Here is a 13,649-nt window from a genome sequence, read left to right on the forward strand (position 1 = left end):
AGACACATGGTTGCTTAAGGCAGCGTGACTCATTCGTGTCATTCACGTTGCGAGACAGAACAACGGACACTGCCCTTTCCCCTCATTTGTATTATTCGGTTCATTCAGTTTGGGACTCGTTCATAAGGGTGCCCTAAACAAGCTACCCTTTAAAATATGTCTTTCATCTTGTACATGATTGACCTCATCAAAACAAATTGTTGTACAGCTGTGAATTAAACAAAATTCTATAAGAGCAACAGCTCCATACTACTAGCCAATATTATACAAGTTGCCCTGCCTACACCATCCCAGCACCGCCTTGTGTTGGTAAGAAGTGTTATTGTACCTTCTTTCCAAAAATAGGTATGGTAATAAACTTTCCAAATACTAAGTACATTTCATTAAATATTCGTTAACTAACTGGACATAGGAGGCAATGTAAATTGCCACCCGGTACACATAGAGAACACAGTTACTACTGTAAACTTTACAATTTTGTACCACAGTAAAAACTGGATCGTGCTATAATTCGGTAGCATGTGCTATTAGGATTACAGTAAGAACTGAGGATATGTGTAATTCCAACAAATCCAGTTGTTTGGCATTTGTTGGAATTACAAATATCCTCAGTTTTTACTGTAAACCTATAATAGCACATGCTTCCGATTTATCAGATTTGTCAGCACAATCCAGTATTTAATGTGGTGCAAAACTTTAGATTTAGAGTAGTTACTGTAATCTCTGTGTGAATCGGCTGAAATTACTAGTGTTGTTGAATACGTAATGAGTTTATTTCATTGAACACCACACCATGCACGGAACATCATCTCTATATGTATTGGTGGTGGAGTTTGGTGTGTGATACCGTAATGAAAATATATCAACTATATGCTTGGCCAACAGATCACAACTGCCAGTCATGTTTTTGCATGAAGAATTGAACGAGTCAATATGCCTGTCCGTCTGTTTGGTTTCTTGAACAACTTGTTGTAGCCGGCAGATTAACAAACTTTTGCGTCCAGTGTAGTCTATATGGTTTAAGAGTGAACGTCCCAGCTCTCGTTTTTCAGCAGTTGCCCTTAAAAACGTAGCTACGGTACGGGCATGGCAAATCGTTAATGATCTAATAAAGACAGTGTTGCCACTATCGTGTAGTGCATATACGACTATATAGTGTAGTGCACCTTATTCTCAAACAAATCAATAACTTATTAATTTGGAAACGTAATGTTATGTGTGTCTAGTATGTATGTAGGCAGTGGAACATATGAATAACAATTTGAATATCAGAAAAAGGAATGTTTTTTTCTTACAACTCTGCCAATAAGCGTTTTTTTTTTCTTTTAACAAAAGACGACACATGTTTTTTTAATACGACAGCGATCAATTTTGAGATCTTTTACAAAATGTGAGAGCAACGAGCAGATCCCCCCCCCCCCATATTTTGGGGCCCCCACATTTAGAGTGTCCTAAACTTTACAAAACTGTCGTAATTGTGATCCACAAAATTTTAGCATGTAACGTTGAAGTGATGCGTTTCCCATGTTGTTTCGCTGACTGAATATTATTCGCTACTCGAATCAAGGCAGTCACTAATCAGTCCGGTCCCCCCACACGCTTAGTCCGGCCCTGGCAACGAGTCATACTGATTTGTGTTTTGCTGGCTACGCCGCCCTGATTTAAACACCTCTAATGACACAGAAACGTTCATAGGACACAGAAGCTTTCAAGAAGTTGTGACCACTTCGTTCTAAGAGGTCAAGCTATTTCGATATAATGTTATTGTCTTTCTGTTAATACTGACAAGCTCTAGTTGTTCTAAAGGCACGGCCAGTTTTTGCCACCTATTTGGTTGTTACTGTGATAGTGGCGTGAAATTGCTACGTTATAAAAACGGAGTTTTCAACCTGAATAATAAAGGAGATGCGACCCAATTTGGGTTTCAGATAAAAAAAAAAATGAATTATGTGTAGTGCACTTTATTCGAAAACGAAGCAACAACTTGCCTACTGTGTTTTTCCACTTGAAGAAGAAAAATGCCATCCTTTACTTGTATGTAACAGATCTAAAAGCAGTTCATGCTGAGAAACTTTTCGATGATACTCAACATTCAAATCACGTACAATGGTAGCGTTTCATTGTCAGCAATCTTTAAAAAAAACATATACTGTGTGTATATAGAGTACTTCTGTTTATTCAAACCGGTCTGACATCGAATCTGGCTGTCACGTTTTCTTTAACTCTCTTTTCCGTTTGCACCAACAGATTCATCAGCTTTACTACATATCTGATCCATTACATGCCATTTTGATTAATTTTTGCCTCGAATATAAACTGTTTTGAGCTGTACACCCTAAAGTTTACCTCTAGCCTCCAACTCAAAAATTCAAGTTTAACATGAAATTGATCTCCCACTGTAATTTATTTTAATGGGATGGCAGAACAAAATTAAGTATGCACAATTAAGACATATAATGATAGTAAGAATATTAAGAGCCTGTGTTTTTGTTAGTTCATATTGATGATTCAATACGACGAGTGCTGGACTAGTCTTCGTTTGTCCGCACTGTGGTAAACCAGTTGGTATATGGCAATATATATATATAGCAAACCGAAAGAAAACAACGTCATACGTATTCAGTGTTGCGTCTGGAAAAAAAAAAAGTTGGTTTCGTATCCCTCTAAAATGGTTTCACTAATTAGGATTGCTAATTGAGCTGATAAAATGCTACCACGACGCAGTGACATGCTTTCTGAAGTATGAAATTAATTCAACAATGACCACTTTCTTTACCCTATTTTATATCTAGTGTGAATGCTGATTTAAATTTTATTTGCACGTCTTCGATGCTACCTAAAGTTGAGTCTTGCAATGACATTTAACAGTATTATTTCCATATCTGAACTGTACGGAACAAAAGTTTGAGATGTCACCCGATACGCATAGCTAGTACAGTAACTAATGTGCATGTTCCACAACCGTGCATCAGTAACTACTGCGCTGTGTTTGCAACACGGTAACATGTGTTACAGGTGGCATAGCGCAGTAGTTACTGATGCGCGGTTGTGGAACATGAACAGTAGTTACTGTACTAGCTATGAGTATCGGGTGGACATGTCTTATTTCTTAACCGAGCGAATGTTTAAAACATAAGTAATTACAGTTGTATTAATTTACCGTGCGGGAACTTACACTAGACGCATGTTTTCTACAGATCTCGTAGTTCAGACAGGTGCAGGAGAGGCATCTCCTGGATTTGATTATAGCGGAACGGGTACTTACACAGCAACGTTTGCGAATGGCGACTCAGCGGCGTCCATTGACCTGACTATCATAGACGATACATTATCTGAAGCTGATGAAATTGTGACCATTTCCATAAATACTGTATCCACTGGAGCTGACGCGGGGACGACTACACCTATTGCATCATTCACAATTTTGCAAGATTTGTCAGGTAAGGAATCTTCCTCAGAATATAGCCAGAAAGGTGATACAGTTGTCATATACGGTAACCATTACAGTCAAATCAAAAGGGGGGAAAGCTAACATGTTCCAACGGGAATATTGTATTTTAATGAATGAAAAAACAATGAACAAAAATGCAAAGAGCATAATTTATTTAAAAATTTATTTAATATCATGAAATGAAATGAAGAGAAATATTTGAAGACTCGTTTATTTATAATTTAACAAAACTAATTCCTAACGGCGTTGTCAAAACGTAATTAAAAAGTGGAAAATGTACCCATTGTTAGGGATACTCATCAGAAAGAGTTTTTCTTTTGTCATGAAGGTAGTCTCGAAGTGTTAAACAGACCATCTTTTTAACAAATTTGTATTTTAAATTTTCAATCATTTGTCAATTTTAAGTTTCCCGAGATTTGACCTCTGGTAATAAATACAAAAAAATCTGGTTACCCGGCCCGCCGCGGTTATATTAAAGAGGCTTGCACTACATAACTGCCTTGGGATGAGAACCCGCCTTAATAAATTACTTGTTTTTTGTTGATATTTATAACCCTGTATCCCATAGTTAAAAATAGCCCAAAGTGTAAAGGTAGCTTGGATTTCAATCAAACAATACCTATAAGTTAAGAATATAAACACATTTTTGTATGTTTACCTTAGTTTCTTAATTTGCATAATTAATTAATCAACTGACGAAAGAAGGGAAAAATTCACCTCACAAGAAAGTGATTACTCATTCTGACACTGCTTTTTCGATTATAATTTGCTGATATGTAAGTTAAAGACAGAATCCGCTGCAGTTAGACTATCTCACTAGGTAAATATTTATTGACGGTTAGGCAAACAAACCCTTAGTTTGGGGGCAATGGACTTGAACAATAGATTTATGGTAGTCCCAAATACACACTTGAGGTAGTAACCATGACGAAGCATTGTTGATAGAAATGCCTCGATGAAAAGGTAATGACGTCATATATTGTGCCTACAACACGGGGATTCAATTTGCATATCAAAAGCAATTGTCGGAATTTGAAATTTCCAAGACTGGAATTGCCACTAGATTTGTATATTGTCTACACTAGCAGCCTTGGTAAAACACCGTGTACACACAATGATGAGTATCACTGTCAATTTTACAAATGTAACTAACAAATTGGAAAGCAGAGTGAATGGCACCGTTATCATAGATTACACTCAAATGTCTTGTAAAGTACGAAGTTGATAATTTGCCTACTGATACTAAACGTTTGGTTGGCTACTCTACTCTACTGTAGTGTTTTCGTTTTCTCTATATCTCTCTATCTCTCTTATCTTTCCTTTCCTCCATCTTTCTTGTGGTTTGGTATTTTAATTCTTAAAAGCATCATCTGTTTCGGGCAGACACTTTCCATTTTGTTTTTTGTTCCTTACATTCATCCCCTTTGTATTCCCGTATAAGACTATTCTTTCGCCATTTTACTCTCTAAATACGTTATTCCATTTTAATATCTTTATCTCACTGGATTCTAATCTCTTTTCACATCTTTATACAAGAACATACCAGAGAATAAAAAAAAACTGAAATTGGAAAATGTAACAATCATGATCATTTTTTTTTTGTGGTTTCACAGACACTGAACTTGTTCAAGTTAACTTCAGGAGTGCCGTTTACGACTTAAACGAAATGTTCGCAGCCATTCCTATTGAAATAGATTTCGTTGATTCCAACGGACAACCTACGGCAATTAATGAGGCTTTTGAATTGAGTAAGCACCAGTTAAGAAATATAGCACATTTATAACATAATCATTCTTTGCTTCCATACTCGCAACACTGAATTGCATGCGCAAGTAAACATTTTGTTATTGTCAAGAAATATCAAAGACATTGTATAAAATGTAAGCTAAGCTCCTTTTTTCTTGTTTTTTATATATTATTTCTTCTCTTGTGGTACCTTATATTATATTTCCTACCAGCAAAAAAAAAAAAAATATCACACGTTATGGTAGGTTTATCATTTTTAATGAAGGTGAAGAATAACATATTTCATTTGAAATTAGTGTCTCTTCTGATTCTTCATATTTCCGTTGCTACGATAGAAAGGCAATGTTAAAGTAACTGTGTGATAAGCAACTAATATGGCACGTTAAATGACGTTAGGAACCAATTCATCATGCTGTTTTAAGATAAAGAGTTCACCACAAGGTAACATGGCGGCAAGTTTGCAACACTGCATATTTACCTAACCATACTTCGTTGGTTTAAAAGGCTAGTATACAAAGTCGAAAGTCTTAGAAAAATATCACGTTTTGCAATGTGTGGTATGTGTGTAAGTAGTCAATGTACATGTCCCTTATACGCTTCAGTAATCAGTATATAACAACGTTTGCACTTGAATCGAGACGTTTATAGCAGTGTCATTGTATAGTAATAAAACCATATAGCTAATGTAAAACATCCCTCTGTGTTAACTTAACGTGTACGGACGTGACATTCACTTTTATATCCCTTAATTGATTGAAACCGCCATTAATTAGTCATTTCGAAGATAATAATGTGGAGTGTTAGCTCAGTGGTTAACGCCGGTGCCTTTCAACCATAAGGTCCGCGTTTCGAGTCACTCCCAGATCAATGTATGTCGTCCAGTTTACAGAGTTGTTGACAATTAACAATTCATAATCATGGACGTTAAATATGAATGTAAGAGACTGACTTCGGCCAGCTTGTGGTTTTGATAAGCCAATGAGGCTTCTTCGCGAGTTCCTACTTGCAGGAGGACCTAGTATACATACATATATAAACATACAATAATGAGACTAAGCCTATATCATTTTAACAGGTGCAACTGTGCCAAACTCAGGTACCTCGGACACGGCGACTCTGGGCAGTGACTATTCCGACCCGACGTCAGTAGCTGTGACTCTTCCTATAGACGCAACGTCAACTTCTCTCACGTTCACCGTAACAATATTACCAGATGTAGAGGTAGAAAGTACGGAAGTCTTCTATATGTCTATGGCGGCATCCATATCTTTATCTTTTACATCGCTAGGATCGCTTCGGTCTGAAACGGAAATTCGTATACACGATGATGGTCAGAAGAAACTTTTTTTTTTCTTCATTTAATTGATATCATCCTTTTTAATATCCATTTTACCTTTCTTAACAATTGACGCCGTATGTGATAAAACAAGCGAAGCCAATACCAGTCAGATTAAATCCTTTGTCTCTATAGATCCTGCAAGAAAAGTGCCCACGCCGTAGATATTTAACTGCCGATCAAGAATTGTATTCGAAAATTGTATACGCGGTTTAGACTAGAGTATAGAAAGTTTGCAAACAGTGGCCAAGAATACACCTATTCCGTTAAAATACAAAATAGTTTGCTTATGTGAAACTAAGACTCTCTGCTGATAAACGCAATCAAGTTTGTAATCGATAACCATCTATAATCTTTCCTTTCACCCGATACTCATAGCTAGTACAGTAACTACCGTTCATGTTCCACAACCGTGCATCAGTAACTACTGCGCTGTATTCGTAACACAGTAACATGTGTTACAGTTGGCACAGTAATTACTGGAAAGATGTTACACGTTGAACTACGAGTTCGACAGTAGAAAATTTGCAGTAATTTACGAAATTTAAATTTTTTAAATTTTTCAAACTTTTTAAATTAATTTTTTTTTTTTTTTAATTTTCAGTAAGGAAAAACTTGCAGTAATTAGTGTGTTACCTGTTACACATGTTACCGTGTTACGAACACAGCACAGTAGTTACTGATGCACGGTTAAGGAACATGACCAGTAGTTAATGTATACTATAGCTATGAGTATCGGGTGTGCCTTTAGTAATGTTGACAAAAGAGAACCACTGGGTAACGAAACATAAAGGATCCATAATGGACATCATATCCAAGTAGATAAACGTTGGCAAAATAATATGGAATGAATCCCTGGTTATGCATGTATGGAACCAATAGTAAAATATTGTTTTATATCAAGCCAAATGATTGATTTTTAATCAATCCAATTATCTTCAAAGCATCATTAAGTGGTGGTTACAAAATATGTCCAAACACCATTTACAAAACCGTTTAAATTTGGGAAGTATTTAAGTCAGTGTTCAGTCAAATCTTTGAAACGTTAGTAAGTGTTTGATTTTTCCGTGATACTTATATTTCACTTTCATTTACTTTCTTAACGGAGACGATATTGTTGGGAACAATAAAATAAGGAATACTTTTCATTTTCTGAAATTGATTTCTCAAGATTTGGAGAGTATGATGTGCATAGTCCCAACACCGGAAGTTTCTCGTACAAAGGCCAGGGATTTTGAGTTTTATGCATTCACCAGTTTGACTGCCGATGCCGCTTCAATTCGTTGGTCAAAGAATAATTTACCTCGCCGTTTCGGTACGTTGGGAAATGTAGGGTCCAATGGCATGAAACTCAGTGTTAGTCGACCATCAAAGAACAAGGGTCGTCGATTTGGTTACTACACGTTTACTTCGACTGGTACTAGTGGCGCTAGCCTATCATGTAACACATTCATCAGGGCAAGCAACAGTAAGTATTCATACTTTCACATTATGGAGTGGAGTGTTAGCTCAGTGGTTAACACCGGTGCCTTTCAATCACAAGGTCCCCGGTTCGAGTCACTCCCAGATTAATGTATGTCGTCCAGTTACAGAGTTGTTGACAATTAACAATTCATAATCATGGATGTTAAATATGAATGTGAGAGACTGACTTCGGTCAGCTTGCGGCTTTGATAAGCCAATTAGGCTTCTTCGCGAGTTCCTGCTTGCAGGAGGATCTAATATTACATTATCCTACATACATTTAACCCCCTTCCCCACAACCCATGATGATGATGATGATATGATCGCTCTTCAAATTCGTCATTCATTTTGTCTTTACGATTCGGAATTTATCTTGTTGTCATACTATCTGGTAATTACAAAATAATATAAAATAATCGATTTTAGGAAACATGTATAATAGACAAACATGGATCTAAAAATTTGAAAGATCTGCTTACCTCCATTTATCTCTTCTCTCTGATTGTGGTGCATATTTGCACGCTTACAATTAACAGAAATGTTCGGCTACGCAAGCACCCCTGCTCAAAAGTACACACGAGTTATTTACCCAGCGACGGACGGTGGTACTGCTTTATCCTCGGCGGTCGCCTTAAGTATTCAGTACAACCCACCAAGCAGACGTAAGAAACTCATATGGACAAAAGATGGAGTGCTGTTGAATGGACGAAGTGGTCCAACTATTACATTGAATACCGTCAGGAATGCGGGAGTTTATGTTGTCTCCAGATTTGTACGTCGCAGAACCCACTTTACAATCATCGAGGTCATTGCGTCAGGTAATGTCAGATATTGGAAATGGTTCCTATCACACACAAGTATAATCATTATAGTATAGATATAAAGAAAAGGGTTGAACCAGTGGCGGAGCGTCCATACAGTCAGAGGTCTGACGGACTCAAATGTAGTACAGGCGCCCTTTTCAGCTGTTGACAACTTTTTACTTATTCACGATTATTGACTTTTAATTGCGCTCTCAAATACCTATTGACATTTGTCACATTTTGTTGGTGTAATTTTATGACAAAATGGCTATGACACCTATTTATTCTTGGTTTATCTGCAAATTAGCAAGGCCCGGAAAGGGTCATTTCCTGCGATTTAGGGAGTATCTTTACTCAAAAAATTTGTACGCTCCGCGCCAACCTGTGGTGGCGCTCCGCTTAGATAGTGTCGAAAGCGCCCCTACAGACCATTCTCGCCCCCTCTGACCAATACCCCTAGCGCCGCCACTGGGTTGAACCCATTCACTGTATTCACTTGTAGATCGATTCATTATCAATAATGGGTCTAATCGAGTAATTGACTCCAGTGCACCTTGTTATCTTTTTATCGAAGAGCAAAAGGTTCGTGTCACTACATGTTTTTAGTGATTGCAGTTATGACTCGATACAGCAAAACAATTGCTACCATGACAGAATAGCACTGCCCTGGTTAGTGACACTACCGTACCTTACGGCGGTGTCACACATTGCCGAAATGATCCTTTCCTGACAGATGAGGTAATTCGATATGGGGCCCACACAATCACGGAGACCAAAACAACGGGGGATACAACACATGTCGGATAAGTCAGATTGTGAACACTTCAATAGACAACTTGTACCAACTATCAATTTTCGGATTGTGCCCGCATAATTTACTAAATTTGTGTTTGTAGGTGGGTTTTGGTAGTGGAGCCGGTGAAGGGGTGTGATGGTATGTGGCCATATGCTGCTAATTTGGCACTTTCGTAGGTGGTTGTGGTAGTTGAGCCGGTGAAGGGGTGTGGGGGTATGTGTCCATATACGATGCTAACTTGGCACTTTTGTAGGTGGTTGTGGTAGTTGAGCAGGTAAAGGGGTGTTGGGGTACGTGTCCATATGATGCTTATTTGGACATGATTTTATATGAAACCCGTTAGTATGATTTTCAGTAAGAGTACAGTACTCTCAGTGCAATTACTAGTACTCAGACTTGCACTAGTCTCTACCGAATTTTGTTTTCTCACAATACACAGATAACGAGTTAAGTTCTACAAGGACGAGTGCGAGTAGAAATAAACATGGGCGTAGGGAGGCCGGTTTGATAAGGGGAGGGGGGGGGGGTAGGGGAGGGCTGTAACGATTTGCCCAGAAAAATGTAACCGATATTAAAGGGTGTACTGTTGAAAGCCCCCTCACCTTTGAAATTCGAGTTGGTTATGAGGAATGCCAACAGTAATACATATCATAACATCGTTTTGAGACAAAGGAGGAAAGCAAGGGGTGCGAACTATGTCAATACACCACAACATCAATGCCAGAGTAGTCGGGCAAGCTTAGAACGTCAGTCTAGTAACCTAAGGCTGGGATTTTTACGGAACTACTGACACTGACTCTCATCAAACACAATTATTGCATTTTGTTATCTTTTTCTCATTTTTTGTTATTTTTGCAGTGTCCGAAACAATAACTGCATATTGCCCGCATTTTCACGGAAATATCTTGTTGGGCAGGGGCTAAATTAATACCCATGACATGTTGGGTTAAATCACTCAGTTGGGATTTGGTTTCTATACAATACTGTCATGTCCCGCATTCAGAAAACTCGTAGAGTCATTATGTGCAGTATGAATATCATGTTTCTATCGGATAAAGGTTAGGAAACTGTGTGTACTCTCAATACGAGAGCTTTGAAGCATGTATAGGAGGACAGGTTAAAAGGTTAATAGCATTAGGATATTGTCCCAACTGGCTGGTCATTGCAAAGAAATATATTTTTTCGACTGCTATCATTTGCAATTCGCAATTCGCAAGATCGCTTCTCGGCCTTATGGCTAAGATTATGTGTAGTATCTGTTCCCTTTCGAGGGGAATGGTGATGCAAACGCGACGATGATCACACAGTCACAGTCCCGATGCAAGGGGACTGGGGCTGAGGGCGGACCAGTCGTTTTGGTAGTTTGGTTTTCGTGCACAGGTTCTTTCCTGGGCGACTTTTTCTTAAAAAAAAAAAAAAAAAAAAAAACTACCATTTGCAATTCCTTTTTAACATGATAGGGCACATTGCTCTAGCTCTACACATTTTAAGAAATATATATAACACTTCTTATATTTGTTTTCTTTTGTATAGACTGCCCCGAAAATCAGTATAGGTCAGGATCTTGTACAGAATGTCCAACGTGTTATAATGGTGGGGTCTGTAATCCAGCTGATGGGAGATGCATATGCCCGCCATGCTTCGAAGGAGTAAACTGCGAACTCAGTGAGAATTTATTTGCTTATTTTCGTATTTGTTTCCCTCTTTTTTTCTGCCTGTCATTTTCAAATAAACAATCACTTCTGAAAACCAACGTAATTCATTATGCAACATTTTTAACCTTCATTTTTTTGATCCCATGTTTCTGCGTAGTAACCAGACTTGTGGTGACCTGACGAACGTCATCTGAACAACATCGTGTCCTGCAAGAGATATCAAGATGAATAAATTTCTTTTCAAACCATTTGATATTTCTTCTAGAAAGCAATGTGGAGCCTTTCACCAACACTGCAATGAAACAGTTTATTATTCTATAAAAAATTTGCATTTCATGTTAGAATGAACAAGCAGCCGTCTAAGATGTTCTTTACAATGGCTTCGGCTTTACACTCCTTAATACGTTGAAATCATACTTTATAATGCGCTGACAAAGTGTTGACCCCTGATCTTTACAAAGATCCCTCTTGTATATGATTTAAGGTCACGATGTATTGATCTTGAGCAAATCCAAACGAGTTGCAGTTATGACAACTATAATTTTTATTTTTCTATTTATATTTTCTATTTATATGACAATCTTTGAATGAATTCTTGAACTCGTTCACAGCCCCTCTCCCCCACCCCTCCCCCTTGTGTCTACTTTTGGTGTTGCATCCTGCACTTCACAAACAGTAAAAATGAAACAACATCGTTTCATCTCGTCCTATTGGAAGTTTTTACTTACTACCCAATGTTGACCTTTGATCTTTAATTTGTTCCACAGTTGTGACGGACATAGCTGGTTTCGGTCACTCGACCCGTTTCAACTGTATCTCAGATCTTGGTGCGTCTGGGTCATGTCGAGGGGTTTTGTTCACCTTCGAGGGAATCTACGGCACCTCGTGCGGATGTGGTTGGTCTGGGTCAAATTGCTTGAAAGGTACGTTCTTTATTTCGGAAAGGATACATTATATACATAGGCGTAGGAGGCAGGGGGGGGGGGGCTGCAGCCCCCCAACCAAATGTTTTTGTGAAAATTCGGGAAATATGCTGAACTTTTTTCGGGCACCTATTGAAAGAAAAATAAATTACAATGTGTTTTTTAATGGTTAAACTTTTATTATTATGATCAGTATTATTGTAACGACTCCCCCCCCCCCCAATAAAAAATGCTAACCAATACAGAAGGGTATAGTAACACGGCAAATTGTTGTATGTATTCGGCACGCGATTTTATAACCAATGCATGCCTATATGATATGCACATTGAACCATCGAACGCGCGCGGAGTGCGCGATAAATGTTGGTTATATTTTGCGGGCAAGTCGTTACAGCCAATCCCCCCCCCCAGTCCCTCCCCCTAAATCAAATTGGGCTCCTACACCTTTGATTACATATAAAGTAAAAATAACAATAACTGTAAAGTGTTAAGCATCTCGAGTAACACACGAGTACCAATGACATTTCCATTCAGTTTGGAATGAGTTCGAATCTTTCATAAATCCGCGTGGAATCTCCTGCAATTGAAAACATATTAGTATATACTCTTTCAGAAAACATTCGTTTAATCATATATATATATATATATATATATATATATATATATATATATATATATATATATATATATATATATATATATATATATATATATATATATATATATATATATATATATATATATATATATATATATTTATATATATATATTTATATATATTGTTTTCCTTTATCTGTACAGCTTGTTCTAGGGGAACTTTCGGTGCCGATTGCTCACAAACCTGCCATTGTGCAAATCCATCAGCTTGTAACGGCATGACTGGTGAATGTACAGATGGGGGTGGTTGCGAAGAGTTTTATGAAGGAGCCAATTGTCAAGTATCGAACCATTATTATGAGTGATATCGACGGTGACGAGTTTGTTAGTAATAATTATAAATCAAATTCTGATGCTTTATGAATAAATTACCAACACATATATCGGGGGTTGAGCCTTGCAAGGCTTTGTCTGTTTAGAATACAGAGTCCATCCCAAATCCCAAATAAAATGATAGAGACATGCTAAATAACCGTACTGTCTTTTCTTTTCAATAATTTAACGGTCTCCGCCTTTTCTGAGTAATTCAGTGATTCTAACGACTTTTTATCAGGAGCAATTTCTCCAATATTCCCTCGAAAACTAGATCTAGATTAGGCCCCGGGGGAAAACAATTATTTCATAAGGTTCTTTTTTGTTCAATTTTTTTTTTTAATGGCTTTAAGACTTCATTTTCTTTAAAGTAGAATTCATTAAACTTGATTTAAAATCAATGTATACATTCTTTATGTCTTCTATTTATTAATTCGTTTTCTCGGGCAACGCATTTGACCCCGAACCCATGGAAATATACCCCCCCCCCCCCTCCTCGACCATGC

General features: G+C 37.6%; 1 protein-coding gene across 3 annotated transcripts in view; it reads left to right on the forward strand.

Moving 5' to 3' along the window:
* Nucleotides 1–13,548, forward strand: part of LOC139983640 (uncharacterized) — a 29,196-nt gene extending 15,648 nt beyond the window's left edge. For all 3 annotated transcript variants that reach the window (XM_071997318.1, XM_071997316.1, XM_071997317.1), the window contains exons 3-10: nt 3,198–3,440; nt 5,065–5,199; nt 6,273–6,527; nt 7,705–8,001; nt 8,534–8,815; nt 11,130–11,261; nt 12,019–12,174; nt 12,976–13,548. In XM_071997318.1, coding sequence (XP_071853419.1) covers nt 3,198–3,440; nt 5,065–5,199; nt 6,273–6,527; nt 7,705–8,001; nt 8,534–8,815; nt 11,130–11,261; nt 12,019–12,174; nt 12,976–13,136 — 1,661 coding nt within the window. In that variant the 3' untranslated portion in view covers nt 13,137–13,548. The remainder of the gene's footprint in view (nt 1–3,197; nt 3,441–5,064; nt 5,200–6,272; nt 6,528–7,704; nt 8,002–8,533; nt 8,816–11,129; nt 11,262–12,018; nt 12,175–12,975) is intronic.
* The last annotated feature ends 101 nt before the right edge of the window (nt 13,549–13,649 follow it).

Source organism: Apostichopus japonicus, chromosome 16 (genome assembly GCF_037975245.1).
Source record: "Apostichopus japonicus isolate 1M-3 chromosome 16, ASM3797524v1, whole genome shotgun sequence".
NCBI classification, from domain to species: Eukaryota; Metazoa; Echinodermata; class Holothuroidea; order Aspidochirotida; family Stichopodidae; genus Apostichopus; species Apostichopus japonicus.